General features: G+C 41.8%; 1 protein-coding gene across 2 annotated transcripts in view; it reads right to left on the bottom strand.

The window, feature by feature from the left end:
- Nucleotides 1–16,505, bottom strand: part of LOC133009529 (contactin-1a-like) — a 53,871-nt gene that overhangs the window by 34,537 nt on the left and 2,829 nt on the right. For both annotated transcript variants that reach the window (XM_061077051.1, XM_061077052.1), the window contains exon 2: nucleotides 2,548–2,682. In XM_061077051.1, the coding sequence (XP_060933034.1) occupies nucleotides 2,548–2,602 (55 nt within the window). In that variant the 5' untranslated portion in view covers nucleotides 2,603–2,682. The remainder of the gene's footprint in view (nucleotides 1–2,547; nucleotides 2,683–16,505) is intronic.

Here is a 16,505-nt window from a genome sequence, read left to right as displayed (position 1 = left end):
TTCAGTTGTTGGCTTGGAAAGTTGAATGGTCAGACAGTATTCAGATCAGGGACAAATAGCTGCTTTTGCCTTTATTGTAAATGGTATATCCTCGTAGTTGTTTTAGAAAGTCTAGAAATGGTTTGCGCCTATTTTTCGTGCCCCCAGGTCCTTTTTGCTAGGGACATTTGAAAGGCTCCTGATTCAAAGGGTACATTGAGAGAAGCAAGAAATAAATCATACCCACCCAATGATTAAACAACAATACGACAGTTAAACCATTTTGCATCTATATGTTAATCTTAAGTAACACTCTAATACTCTAAGCATTGGTTTGGCTCAGCTATAAAAAGCACACACCCACATTCTCTACTCCGTAGCCTGGGCTTGACTTTTGTTCTGGGGTCAAAGCATTGACGTCATTGTTTCGTCTTGTTGAGGCTAAACAAAAAATGTCAAGCTAATGTTCTCTACCCACAATAACAGCCTGAGACTCTTGGTTGCCTGCTGTCTGTTTAGATCGAGCAACAGGCGGATAGCTCAGCTCATCTGTGTGTGGCTGAGTTATAGAAGATACACCACGTAGAGTGTGTGTGAGCAGTGCTACCTTGTCCATGGTGATGTATGTCTCTCATTTCTACAGCTGCATGTGATGGTATTTCCAGAAGTATATTCTGAGCTTTAGCTGCAGTGCTGCCAAAATCTTTGGTGAACTCAGCTGCAATGCCACAAATACAATCCCATATCAGTAAAAAGAGAAAAAAATAATTCAAAGTCCCCGAGATCTCAATGTCGGTTTGAGACGAATGAGGTGTGAAGCCAAAATTCCCAATGTAAGCTCCCATTTTTTTTTGGCTCCGTGTGCAATCCAATCTGAAACAAGTGAGAATAGCCGCGGGAATGGGAGCACAGCGGAGGTTGTATATGGTTTGTAGTAGGGATGCACCGATCCGATATTTGTATCGGTACCGATATTGAAGAATTTTCTAGATCGGGTATCGGTGACAATAAGCCGATCCATATCGGCTGATCTATTCAGTGTAATTCTATGCTGTGCGCTGTGAGTGACGTCATACGCAAGCAACAAGCTGTGCGGAGCCGACAGTGTCCGGCGCCTCTCCCCCGGTTCCTGGTGCGAGCCGAGCCGCCTCCACCAGGGCCGCGGTGCTCCCCGGAGCCGGGCTGCCGGCTGCTGGTGCTGCTGCCCCGGGACCGGTAGCCGGACCGGGACCCGGAACTTTGCCCACTCCGCCCGCCGCCGCCGCTAGCTTCCCCCGGGCGGCTGTGAACCCCGGTCCGGGTCCTGGTCCGGCTCCCCGTCCGGCTTCCGGTCCGGCTCCCGGTCCGGCTCCCGGTCCGGCTCCCGCTCCCGGTCCGGCTCCCGGTTCTGCTCCCGGTTCTGCTCTCGGTCCGGCTACCGGTCCGGCTCCCGGTCCGGGTCCCGCTCCCGGTCCGGCTCCCGGTCCCTCCGCCGGCCCGGTGCCGGACGGGTCCCGGTCCGGATCTCCCGCCCTGCTCAGTTTGAACGGAGCCGGCGGAAATGCAAAGTTGGTGAACTCGCCCGCGGGTGACTTAGAACTGGTGCGGACCAGGGGAATCCGACTGTTTAATTAGTATCGGTATCGGATCGGTATCGGCCGATACTAAACCTCAGATATCGGTATCGGTATCGGAGGTGAAAAAAGCGGATCGGTGCATCCCTAGTTTGTAGACAGGTCATTTTCGGGCCGCTGTTTTCTGTCCACTTTGCTTTATTTCCAGCACAGATGACTGCACAGCAAGATCAGAAAAAAAAGCAAATGAAACTCCAGGAGCTCTGAGAGCACAATGGCCCGGCCTGGTCCATCAGCTACACGTCTATCTTGATAGCTTTTTTCCACAATTTGTGCTCTTTTTATTTGGACTCAGAGTCACGTCAACATGATTCTGAACATGTAAAAATATATAAAATGTACAAGAAATTCAAGTTTTTACAAGTGTAATGTTAAAAGATGAAAAATGTAATGGTCACAGAAACATTTAATATCTAATTATCATGACTGTCACATTGCTGAGGCTAAGGCTGCCTTCGGACATGAACTGACCTCTGGGGCTGTGTGTGATAAATGAAATGTCTGAGTCAGTAGCTCCGGAGATTTTCCAGAACTTTTCCTGCCAACCTCTTGTAAAATGTCCGAGTGACAGCATACGGTGGACACGCAATTGAAAAACCCCCCAAAGAATAGAAATATCTCAGGATGGAAACAGGGTGCAATACACATTATACATCATGTTCTGCCTCTTCCCATGTTTCGGAAATGTTGCTGTTGCTGTGAAAACATTTAACCCAGAGAAAAACCCTCTGACTCTCAACCTCCTTCTGTGTTCCTCATATGTGAAATGCAAACTCTGGAAAATGTCCTCAATCCATGTTTAAAAAAACCCTAAGGTTGAGGGTGAAGTATGATTTTTGGAGACATGATTTTTTCTTATCTTTCACAGCAGGAATCCGGCATCTAAAAAATACCATTTGACACATTCTGTTCATTCACTGAAGCTGCTCTCTTTTTTCGCTGCTGTGCTACCAACCTGCAGGAGAGAGTGAGAGGACCAGGAGATGGAGGAGCAGGGTGAGGTGCAGCATGATGCTGAAGTGAGAACCACCTGGTGGGGTTACAGCTTAAAGCTCAGCTGATGGAACATTAGCAGGACTGCCTGGATTTCCTTAAAGAGAGGGAAGAAAACACAAAGAGAGACAGATGGTTAGATTTAGAGAAAAACTTGTTTTGTTTGATACAACTGTGAATGTGAAGAAATATGATGAAACCTCAGGTCAGATAATTAACAAAGTAAAAACACATATAAACAGTGGGAAAAAGAGTCCGTTGACATTTATAGTATTTTATTCTAACAAAGAAATATTTACACAAGCAAGAAAGCTAACAGCATCAGCCTGTCAGAAAGGAAAACAGCATATTAATGTTGAATAAATAGCAGAATTTTGTTGAGCAACATTTGTGATTTAAAAAATACTTCCCATGAAAACCTGACAACTTGGTTTTGTACAAAACAGCAGCATTACATTTGAGAAGCTGGAAATGCTGATTATTGTTCACCAACTACTGATCTCAACATTATATGTATTTGGAATGGGAAGCATCGATGTGAAAACTGTATCAGCATCAACCAGTGTCATCGCCCATGCCAACAACCATCTCTAACCGGGACAGTTCTGCAGCATGTTAGATGTGTCTCTGCTTCCTGTCAGCTTCTCAGGCACAAAGCGACATGATTGGTCCACACCTCATGATTGACATTTAGACAGTTGCCAGAAGGAATCCTGAGCACTGGTTTAGCCGAGCAGTCATCTCACTGCTCGCTCACTGCCGCCGGGATGTCAACACCACACCAGGAATCACCAGAGCAGCACCGGCAATAAGCCTGGCGCCCAGTCCGAGTGTGGACGAACACTACGGGCACTCACTGAGACGGAGAGGAAAGCTGATCTCTATGTAAATGGTTTGGTTTTGTATTTATATAGCGCTTTTCTAGTCTTGATGACCACTCAAAGCTCTTTACAGTACCGTTTTACATTCACCCATTCACACACATATTCATACAGTGCATCTATTGGCAGCACTTTGTTGTTCTATGAGGGGCAGTTCGGGGTTCAGCATCTTGCCCAAGGACACTTCGGCATGCAGATGGGAAAGACTGGGGATCGAACTACCGACCTTCAGGTTGGAGGACGACCGCACTAACACTCAGCCACAGCTGACAATATCTCCATATCAATGATACTATAAATAATGTGTTTAAAATAATTTGTTTATTATAACACAATGTGGCAGGAGATTTCTGAAACAAGGAAAATAATGAAATTCAGCAAATTTTTTGTTTTTGATTTGATTTGATGTTAAAAGTCAATAAAAACTTAATAGATCACTTGATCTAAAATACTTGCAAAAGAACCAGAAACAGTCAACGTAATAAGATGGTAAATACTTTGCCTGTGTAAATTGTATTCATTTCTTGATATTTAACGAGCTGAAAAGGAAAACATCTCATCTGCACCATGATTTTAATCATAATGATAATAATTATACTATGCTTCTTTTCCAAATTTGAAAGTGTGTTGACAAGCCAACTTTCAAATTTAGCCTTCATATATGTATTTTTTTCCAGTATCTAGAGCATCAGCTGAGCAAACCTGTCCATTTACTTGCAGGTTGTGCTGGACTGGTGTGCGTTGATTACAGTGGAATTGAATGTGAGGCAGATTCTATCGATTCTTTGTGCACAGCCCGAGGTGTCAGCTGTCGGGGACTCAGAGGTGCGACCGCAGAAAATTGAGATCTCACTGTCGCCAGACAAATGGAGGCTTGTTGCAGAAAACGGATTAGAGAAGGGAATCAGTTTAATGTTGCAGCTTTGTACGACACAAACACAACCACACTGGAGACTGCATATTCAAACACACACAAAACAGGGCAGACGTCCTGTACAATTATACCCCCGACACAGTAAGTTGGTCGTAATGTCCGAGCTGTACAGCTGCGGGGAAACAATACAGAGGCCATTTCATTTTCACACTGGCCTGTATCCTAGCAACAGTTTTCAAAGGCAGCAGTTTATGTGCGACGGGGGGTCTTTTGTAGAAAGCAAGGAAACTATACAAACACTGATTTGAATCTGGAACAACACTGCTGCTGGGGAACGAAGACCTACTGTGCTCTGCTCATTTCTATATCTTAAAGCGGGTCCTGAAGTTGTTGAAGAAAAACAGAAGTAATGTGAAAAGTGCTCATTATAGTAAAAAAACACATTCAGAAACAAGATTAACAAAGTAATTATATCTACGTTTACTTAAGAATAAAAGTGTTGCGGTAACTAACATAATTGATTCATGCAACAAAGTTAAGCAAAATTAAACAATTGAGGTTACTGAGCTGAGTATCAGTAGTCTACAACTGATCGTGGCTTACTTATGAAGGAGCTGCAAAGATATGGCATTAGAAAGGTAACATATTCCTGAATGAGAAGCTTTAAGAACAAATATCAAAGTGCTCAAGTGAAGGATTTTGATTCAGAATATATGACGGTTGCGTGTGGAGTACCACAAGGCTCAGTGCTGGTTCCAGTACTTTATATTAATCATATTTATAAGTTTAATGTTGTTTATTTATTGTTAAAATATTATGTTTTGTTATATTTGCTGATGACACATGTATTTTGCTCAAGCAAAGGGATGAGGCAAGAAACTAAATCCATTACAGTGCTTTTAACATTACTCACCATTTATTCTACAATGCACTCTTACCTACAAAACCAAAAGCAATTTCATCTTTGGATTCCAAAAAGAGCTATAAGAGTTTTCATAAAGATGGATTACAACTTCCCAACTCACTAATACTTCCAGACACTTATGGACTGACAGTTCCTGGCTTTATCCGAGAGTGCTCACTGAGAGAGACCAGATATCCAGTCAGGGGAAATACATATTAGAAAAAAAGAGGGCAAGGACAAATGTAATGGATAGATGGCAATTAAAGGGGTTAAATATGCATAAGTATAGCTTGTTCAAATACTGTTAATTTGATTTAAAATAGGTAAAAATATGAACAAGTTGAAGAAATGTACCAAAAAACACAATGGCAAGATAGAAAATATGTGACCAATAATCAGGGACACCTGACTATAGTTATTTTTCATGTTTTGTTCATCTGTTTTTATATTCTTATCATCTATATTCTACTCTTATCTATATTCTTAAAAGATTCAAACTTCATTTTTGTTATTGATTTATTTTGAAGAACTTATGTGGTCTCACAGGAGTAATAAAATAAAAATCAGGAAAAACAATGAAAAAATATGTTTACTGAAGCTGTTTCCCTGTTGACTTCAGCGCGCAGCTACTGTAAGTATAATTTTTGACTCATGAATCATAAATGATCTTAATAGATGCACTTAGGTGATGAGAGTGGACGACAAGGATCCTAGTTATAGCATAACAGTACATTGTGAGGGAACCAATCCCATTTATCCCATTAAGAACTGCCACTAAATTGATATAGTATAAGAAAAAGAAGCATCAGCCCAGCAGCACGCAGGACGGCAACATGCTCTTATAATCAGTATTAATGGAGCCTCCTCCTGTCGTATCTTAGCAGCCTGAATGCACGTGATGAGAGAGCGCTCAAGTCATCACAGTAAATCACAAGGCTCAGACCTGACAGCCCTCAAACAAGGCCATTTATTCTCCCCCTATAGCTCACATCCTGGATATTACCAGAGCTATTACTGCTTGTGGTTTGATTCTGTGGTTTTTTCTTATCAAGGTTTTTCTTTTTTCCCGTCTCGCAGCTTTCTGTCTTCGCAGGCTGAATTACAATCTCCATCTGTCTCCCATTACAATTCTCAACATCATAACTCTGGAATCAGAAATCAAGTTACGAGGACCCGAGGCTGCACGGGGCAGATTGTGGGATTTTACAGCTGCACTTCGATGGAAAAATACTGTCATCTCTGCTGTTTATTATGACCCCGTAACCCCCTCGGGGCGCCGGGGTCTCGGTGAAAGTGAGTGGAACCTCTCCATCTCTGCGCTTGACCTGATGCAAGATGCATAATCAAGTGAGGGGAACTTTGCAGAAATGTAATTTCTTATCAGTATGGGCAGATCCAGCGATGTGGGGGAGGAGGGGTGAAGGGAGATGAGTATAGGGGTGGAGGAGGGGACGAAGGAAGGGTCAGAGTGGTCGGCTTCAAAAGCAAGATGTTGCCCCCCCATCACCACCACCATCACTCCTTACACACACACACACACACACACACAAACACACCACAATCAGTCATTAACAACAGATTCACAGTAATCCTGCAGAGGAGGAAGCCAAGATGGGTTTAACGCTGGATTGGTCTTAATCAGTAGAAGGAGAAATGAGCACAACTTAGACACAGTGCCAGCTCCTGGAGCTTGCAAGTCATGTGTAACCACGGAACCAATCTATACCCAGTGACCAGCACCTCACTGCACCACTATTGATGAATGTGTTAGGTTTCAATTATTTGAATTCCAGGAGGATGCAAACACATCAGTTTGAGGACAGAGCTGGAACAATTAGTCGGATAATTGATTAGCTGCTCCACTGGGAATTCATCTGTAAATGTCCTGATAATCAATCTATTGTTTCAGTCGCTTATTGAGTGAAAAAGCCAAACACATCTGGTCCCAGCTACTGTGGGTTTATATATGTTATACTATTTTAAAGGGAATGTCTTTAGATATGGTCCAATGTTGTTTTTTCAGATGACGACTGATAAATTCATGTGGAAATAATCAACGGGATAATCAATAATGAAAATAAATGCAAGTAGAAGCCCCAGTGTTGTAGTATTATCCAACATAATAATTTGTATGTTTAATTTCTCCCAGATTTGAATCTGTAATATTAAAATACCCCCTCATAAACCAATTATGCATTACATAAATATAATAATGTGATTTACTCTATACTAAAGCAATGGTTCAATATTTTTCATATTCTTCAGAAATATTGAAGAGTGATACCACTCCCACGTGCACGGTAAACAACTTTGTGTGTTTATTTGAATAGACTTTTGGTGTTTCATGTTTCTGATTACAGAGCAGCTCTCAGACAGACGTGAGACCGGTCCTCTTTTCTATCTTTCAACAAGAAAGTAAAAAGGTAGTTTTGGTTTCCAAAATGTCAAATTAGTCCTTTTATATTGTATTTTCTTCCTGGTTAAAGTGTGATTTCCTTTTTTCATCTCATCTTGCATCTACTGGTGTGACACTTAAACCAAAGCATGAGATCCAATATTGGAATGCAATATTAATGAGGTATATAGTGACCACTCACTTTGGGATACAGCAGACATGTTTTAGTGAATATTGATCCAGATTAAATTAAGATCAAACTGTGAGACATTGGGTCTGACATCATCTGTAAGAGGCAGTGGTGACTTAGTCTGGTTTAAGGAGAATTAACATTCAATCTCTTTAGCTGTATTCATCCAGAGCCTGATGAGAGTTGCTGTTCTCCCTAAATTCAGATAGTAAGAACATTTGAACCATCTTAACTACACTGAAAATAGATTTTGTATATTAACGGGATCCGATGCTCAGGTTTGCTATCAAATTCCAACTTTAGAAATTAAGTTCTGAAATGAGAAGCAAAAACTATAAAACAGCACTTTTCTCCTCACATCCTCTGTAATAAGACATCTGACTGTGAATACATCCTGCAATTTTACACAAGCTGGGATGCTATTTTTATGCTGAAACAGTGTTATTTTACCACAAACTTATGAATTATTTATGACAGAATCATTGATTTAGATTGTGAAATGAGCCACAGACTGCCTGTGTGTCTCCCTAACCTCTGCTCTAAGAGATGCACTCCTTCTGTTCTGTATCTGGGTTGGAAATTAGACTGGACTTGGCTTCAGATAAACAGGTTTATTCCTCCCAGAAGTCCAGCAGAAGGATTCAATTAAATCATAGGATACAGACATGGGCTTTCTAAACCTATTACACAGCAGATAAAGCCGTGACCCCAAGACACAGACAATTACACCTACAGAAATGGTCTCTTCATTTTCCACTGTACAGGTCTCCTGTTTCTAAGCAGAGAGCATGCTCAGCACTTGAAAGAATAACATTTGGTAAAAGCCATATGACTGGACTGCATGGTTTATGTGCAAATGAATAAACGACTACTTTAAATGGGAAGTAAGTCCGCATGAAAAGTTGCTGTAATAGGCTGATTATGGTCTTAAATGATCATTCAGCCCTTCATCTGTTCCCTACTCTGTGGTCACAGGTACTGTGTTATAACTCTGTTCCCAGTAAAGCAGTTTTCATGTACGTGATCTCTTGTCAGACTGCTGAAAAAGTAAGTGAAGTGGTGCCCTTGAAGCAAAATGTCACTCACCCATTTCAAAACCCGGTTCAGCACTGCTAGAATGCTAATTTCATAACTGGGACATCATCCAATCAACACCCACATTAAGCAAAGTTCAGATTTCTATCCATGCTACATCCTCTATGACAGCTGCTGTGTGGTCAGCAATCGGAGGGGAAGCTCCACCTCCCACTCATTGGGCAATGGCGATTCTCCTCTTTGGAAGTAGCTAAGGCTTTTAATAGAAGAAAAGTCACTTGATTGGTCTTAAGATGCATTTATACTTAAAGGAGACTTATTATGCTCCCATTTAGATTCATCATTTTAACTATGGCTATTACTTCATAAGGTTTGCATGCTGTGATCTCTCAGAAGAATCCTCACTTTCCTCATTGTATCCTTTGCTGCAGCTCCTCCTTTTAGCTTGGTTCTAGCTCCTGTCTCTGGAGGGCCCCCCCTACGGATGAAGCTCAGTCTGTTCTGATTGGCCAGCTGGCCAACTCTGTTTCAATAGGTCAACTGCTTCCAGCGAATGCAGGAAATGTTGGCAAATGTGGGGCATCCAAACATCATGTGACATCACGATACACCGCAAGTATCGGCTGGACTGACGAGGCGCTTCAGGAGCTTCAGAAGAAGTGTTGTGTTCCCGCCAAAGATTAACTTTTTTCGGAACTTAATGTTTGACTAATTTCTTCAGATTTATTTTTACATTTTTGCTTACTACTCAATAAGCCCCTGCAAGAAATAATACTTCTGACATATTTCAGTACAAGTGCTTCAGGCTGTTACTTGTTGTGTACAATCTAATGCACAGATTGCTTCCTGTAGTTATTTTGTCCTCCCCAACCCAGAAAGCAGACAGACTTAGTTTAAAGTATTATTCATGATGTAATCCAGCTGCAGATGATCCAGTCATGGCTCGTTCACTGTGTCAATCTGTCTCTCGCCCTCCCTCCCACCTTCTCTCTCTGAAGAGAAGAAGCCGCCTTGCTAATGTAAGCTATTTATCCAAACCCCTGCCGTCAACACAAAGCCCCCCCAAGGCCAGTCAGGCTAACAAACCTCCGCTGACCTGAATATTAATGACACCAGTCATTCAATCCATAAAGACTGGACCTGGACCGCTGTAGGAATTAATCTGAATGTATACAAACCAATGCAGCAGTGCAATAGCACTATCTTTAATTATAAGATATCGTGACACAGTTTGTCCACTGTCAAGCAGCCTGAAGTGTGAGTGACAAACCAGGAGCAGGGGCTGACAGCTGATCATTTTGTTATCATGAGTAAGTATAGTAATTGGCTTTTGCGAATGTTTTGATGTGTTTTATAAAAGGGCCCTTCACAAAAAATGATCATGGAAAAAATTACCAAAATAACAGTGATGAGCTACATTTTTTGACAAATCATAGACTGCATCTAAAAATGAGTGACGTGACTGTTCCCATCAGTTAAGTCAAAGGGTCTCAATCGATCCCTGGTGGCTGGCTGCAGTATATTTAAAAAAAAAAAAAACTGCCTCCGCCATTGTTACTGGATGGGACATGGACTACACTAATAGGTCAAAGGACAATTAATAAGTAGACATGTTTACACAACTGAAGATATGTCCCTTACATCCACTGGTGGCATTAATTAGTTACTGTATCTTTGATTATAAGGCCAAAACACTTGAGACGCTAAGTGCACAACTGAGGTTATGTACCTGCTTACACCTGCTAACATCTACTGGTAGTTGGTAACTTCGGCAGAAAACCTTCAAACATACCCCAAAACTGAGAGTGAAAAGTAATGATTGACAGCTAAGACTGACTTTCAATTGGTCGAGGGCGTGTATCTGTGGGACATCACTACTTGAGGGCTCAATCCCCCGATCGCTACTTTGCTGACTCTGGACGGGTTTGCATCGGGGACATTTTGGCTTCATTTACAGATAGTAGGAGGAAGTGCAGATGCGGTGCCTATCTTTATAAATAGTCTACTGTATGGTAAATACAGAAATCTAACTAAATAAGTAAGAATTGCAAGGCAGGAGGAGGATATAAAACAGCAGCCTACGGACAAGATGAATATGTTAACAATTCCAACATTGGGTTTTCTTTGAAACAATCGACACTTAAGACCTGAATCTTAGAGCAGAAGAGAAACCCTGTGTGATTAACAGAGTCCTCCTCTGCCTTGCACTCTGATTTTACCATTGCTGTTCATTTATGACAACATATAATAAAAATAACGGTAATTCATGACACATAAATGCATTGACCTTTCAGGCAAAGGCCACGAAAGAGGGTGATACAGTCTGCGGTTGCATCACACTCAAGACAAAACCCAGGCCTGAAAATCTCTATGCGCCTTTAAGTATGGAAAGTGTGTCACATTGTGTGAGATAAATTGCGCCATACAGGCAGAGGTCAGAGGAGACGTGCCTTCTGTGAAGAAAAAAACATTCAGCTTAATTACTTCATGCTACATGTGTCCAATAAAGATATTGGCTGTATGATCTTTCTATGGGGGAGCAGGGACACGCTTCAGAGGCTACATATCACACTCTCCATTCACTGATGGCCTCACACTCTGCTGTAAATAACTGTAATTACCAAGACACAGAGTGGTGCTTACGGCTGATGGCAGAGCTACACAGATAAGAGAGAGGACTTCATATACAGTAATTAAAGTGTGCAGAAGTAAACTGAACAAAAACAAATCCATACTTTCAGATTGTTCTCTGAAAGGCTCTTTGATAATAAAAGTAAACAAAGTGCATTTATTCTGTAGTGGGCAGTTACAACTAAAATGGCAAACAATGGTAAGATTACTCTATTATTCACCCCCTTATTGGATTAGTCTGTGGGCTGTGAACACAACATTAGGTAAAAGATTAACAGAGGCAGTCTAATTATAAAATTAGCCACAATCACCACAATCTGAGTTAATTGCATTACGGTCAAGAAGAAGAGGAGGTTAACCGTTAGTGCCTTCACCACACAACCCCTTATGAGACACACAGGGAAACAATCCGGGCTGTGCAGTGCCACTCTGCTCAGTGCTTACCTTGCTGTGGAGAGCTATCATGCCTGTGGCTGTGTGACGGGGATGAGCTACTTAGCAGCCCGTGTCCCCCATCCCCTCCAACCTGCCTACCCTGCCAAGTGTCCTAAATACTCCTCACTCCATTGTCTGCCTCAGAAACAAGCGGCGCCGCTGGATGGATGCGCTCTCTCTCCAAGGTGGAAAAAAAGGGGGGGACAGAGGGACAATGGCAAAGAGAAAAAAGGCTAATTCCCCGAGCAGGACAGGGAAGCATGCAAATGGGACGCTGTTGAAGAAGCCTCCCCCCGTGGTGAGAGACTCCAACGAGGGGTCTTCTCCCGTCACTGTGGCCAGGCATGGGGCTTTAATCTTTTAAGCCCTCCCATCCCACTCACACACACACACACACACACACACACACACACACACACACACACACACACACACACACACACACACACACACATGCAGAGACACCCCAGCACCAAAAAAAAATACAAATTGAAAACACTCACTGACAGACACAATTCCCCCCCTCTCTGCACCCAAACAACCACCCCCACCTCCCCAACTCCGCTCTCATCATTAGCCTGGCAGAGGGCCAGACGTCCCATCAGCAATGTCATAATCGTCCACTGTTGCAGAGAAAGCTGTTTCTCTGCTGGAAAAGATGCTCGGCCAAGAAAACTCGTGCTTTGCAAAAATAAAAATTGCAACTGTGTGTTAGACATGAAAGTCTGAGCTATGGATTGATGGTTCTATGTCTCTTTAATATTATTCTCTCAGTACTGAGCACACTGTGAAGTTCCGTGTCCCACATCTTCTGCATTTCTTTCCCGTCTCTCCTATTCTATTTATCTTCCTTAAGAAAGCCAACAATAACTGAGCTCTGCTTTGAAGTTCATTTATCTCCTTTAACAGAATAGGATTTTTTTGTTATTAATTAATCTGCCCACTGAATATCTCAAAGCTTGTCATGCAAAGATAAACCATAAATCACCCCACAGTCATAAAGTTACATAATCCATCCTATCACTGTGAGCTGCTCATTAAATACAGGAGGTCACATTTTATATAAGTTATAAGAATGTTTTCTTATGTTGTCAAACATCAGACAGAGTTGTAAAGAATGGGACCAGGATTAGATTTGAACTTAAGTTCACTTTAGAAACACACAAAACATTTGTCAATCTATAACTCAAATCCTATGATTTGTTTTAATTAAAACAAAGCATCGCGAAGGCCCACGGTGGGTGTTGACGCGATGTGATTTCTGCCCAGTGCTCTGAATGTCAAAGTGAAGAAATTCAATGAAGCGCGGGTAAACGGCGGGAGTAACTATGACTCTCTTAAGGTAGCCAAATGCCTTGTCATCTAATTAGTGACGCGCATGAATGGATGAACGAGATTCCCACTGTCCCTACCTACTATCTAGCGAAACCACAGCCAAGGGAACGGGCTTGGCGGAATCAGCGGGGAAAGAAGACCCTGTTGAGCTTGACTCTAGTCTGGCACTGTGAAGAGACATGAGAGGTGTAGAATAAGTGGGAGGCCTTGGCCAGCGGTGAAATACCAAGTTGCAAATGGAACCATTTTCAAACATTTAAGAGGATGAATTTCCAACTTAAAGTCATAACTTTTTGGAGGGAAAATTTAATTAAGGAGAATTCTGGTATTTTTCAACCTGAGCCCTGTGTTTATGAACGTTGGTGTGTAAAGGAATAGTACTTGAAAAATATCAGAATTCCTGTTAACCATTAACAACCATTAACCAAGGCCCGACACCCAAACCTGTGCTGTGGAGCAACTCCCCATGAAACAGCAAAAAGATGATTACTCAGCTGCCCTGTCTTTGTTTACTGACATTAGCAGCATATCTGCTCTGCTCTGGGGACAAGAGGCATCCACCATTGTACAAATTCTTACATGGTGCCTCTGGGTTGCATTAGCTTATATAAACGCTGAGCTAGTGTTGCAGGGATATGCTCGCGCGTACACTACAATAGATTTAATCGAGTTTTTGTTGCTTTAGCTCTGTTACCACATACAGGAGCATTTTAGCAAACCAGTTTATACTGCCTGGACCGCACCCAGCTGGATATGACAACATAATAAATAAAATATAGGATCCGGCCAAAAAGAAACAAAAAAGGATTTGTGCCAGGACTACATAACACAAAGCAAAAAATTGATTGAAACTATTGGATTTCAGTGTGTTTATTCATGCAGAGGTCCAGAATCTTTGCATACACACACAACTACCATCTATTTTACAAATGTATGTCCAGCTGACAGTTTGAGTGGGAGGAGAAGCATCTGTCTTAATTGATTTTACTCACTCCAAAGACCTTACATTGTGTAGAATGACACAGACAAGGATGAAGCCTTATACAATACAGCAGCAACAAGAGAGCATGTACAATACAGCCATCATGCCCAGCGTCAATATGTTGACATCTCCACCCATAAGCCTTCAGTAGTCATCACTGCCTTACTCAGTGCTGATGAGATGAACCTCAACCATCTTCAAACTGAGCCTTCGTTTTGATTTCACGACTGTAAAGTGTTGTGACTACACAGACAGAGAGGCCGACACGTGCATTGAATTCCATTTGTTCATTACATTGTACTGAAAATGTCGAGAGGGGATTTACATGAGAAAGCTAAAATCACAGTCAGTTGCTCTGGACATTTTCTGGAACTTATCCTGCCAGCCTTTCGGTAAATATCGTTTTTTTCCTGCTGCTTTCTTATACGTGAAAGTCTGGAGTAAGCCTAGAGAAAGTCCTCCAAACCAACTGTGTGCTATAGGTATAGGTGTCTCCTGGACCACAGTTTGCAATTGTCACAGCCACAACGTGAATACAATATCATCTGCACTGTTGCAGCTGGTAACAACACTAGTATTATCTTAGGCTGTAAGTAAAAGTAACTTTGTGGGTCATACAACTTACAAAAGTCATTATGTAACATGAACTGATTTCCGGATTCTGCAGTGCAAGTGGTGAAAGTTTGTGTGTGAATGCACTCGATGAAATTAGGAATTTACTGATGTCTTTACTTGACCTTCCAGTAAGAAAAGCCGTAAGTCCTAAGATGAATCAGGTCAAGAGGGTAGAAGACGATGCTTCAGACCAAATCCCGTCGAATGGCTTCCGTCCAAATAAGACACACAGGTCACTAAAAAGTCATGAGAACTGGGCAGATAGAGGCAAGAAGCAGCATTTCCTCCTTTTATCAGTCGACTGTTCATAAACCATGAGCTCGCTGGTTAATCAAAACCGAGGGCAAATCTCTCAGGAGCATGCAGCATGTGGGCACAGGGAGCAGTGGCAGTGCATAAGACGTGTGTCTGGCTGGATTCATTGATCCGGCTGTTTCTCCACTGAGGTTTACCCAGAGTGTCTAACTCAGCATGGCCCCACCTCTGCCAGGAATGAAAGAGGATCATTTACTTTCTTCTGTCCTTCTTTACCCGGACTACAGCACATTCAGATAAGGTAAACAAAACGTCTGCTGTTTCCCCAGATCATTCGGACCAAAGCAGATAAAAACAGTTTGAGGCAACTGCTGCTGTTTGTTTCATACCCAGACCACACTAATGTGAATATTTTGCAAAAATTTGTTTTTTCATTTTGATCGTGCTTCTTCTCCACAAACAAACGCTGTTTTTAAGACTCTAGAACAACGTTTTCCCACTGTGTGTGGAGGTGTGTACAAGTACAACAGAAACTTTTGGGAACTTCTATTTCTACTTTGGCTCTTCCCACTGTTGCGTTGTGTAATGAACACGCTCCAGAAACAACATCAACAATGGTGGCTATATATACTTGTTTCTCTACATTTGGTTGGCAAGAAACTAAATACAAGTTTGCAGCTTAATTTACTGTCACTGCACAACATCAGCAACAATCACAGGGTTGTGCTTCGTCCAACATTACTCAGACCACATCATTCTTCTCTAGTATCGACAGATTGTTGATGAACACTTTATCACCGCCTACTGGCCCGGCATGCTTGTTTTTGGGTTCTTGTGAGGATGGATATATTTCGTTGAATCAAGGCCATGTGGAAGTTTTAATGAAGGTGAAATATTGGTAGTAGTGTAGACAAGGCCTCACTTCCATCTTTGAAATGTAACAAGGTAAAAAGGTTTACTTTATTATTGGACGTAAACTGCATCAAAGAATTCATTTTCTGAGACTCATACTCAATAAATGAACAAATAACAAAGAATATCTTTTCTTATGTAAAATAGCACAGAAAACTAACGGTACAATTCTTATATGGCAGCAGCACATGACAAGTTTTCCAATGCCAACTTGGCTTTCTGTTAAACTCTTCAAATTGTAATCATAGGCATTGAAAGTAAAATATTCACCAATTATCTACTTGGAGTATCTGCAAATTACAATCCGCAGCTTACTGATCATGCATTTAAATGTGTCACTTATTAGGGCATCACTAAGCCCCACCCATTTATTTTGCTCTAACGGGTTAAAGCACACATTAAGGATTAATGTCAGTTACAGCTTAAAGTAGATTCTGTGTTTACATGGACTAACTGATGATGGAAGGCATAAGTAT

Source organism: Limanda limanda, chromosome 8 (assembly GCF_963576545.1).
Source record: "Limanda limanda chromosome 8, fLimLim1.1, whole genome shotgun sequence".
In the NCBI taxonomy this organism is placed as follows: Eukaryota; Metazoa; Chordata; class Actinopteri; order Pleuronectiformes; family Pleuronectidae; genus Limanda; species Limanda limanda.
Note: the sequence above shows the minus strand (reverse complement) of the source record. Positions and strands in the feature narration are given on the sequence as shown.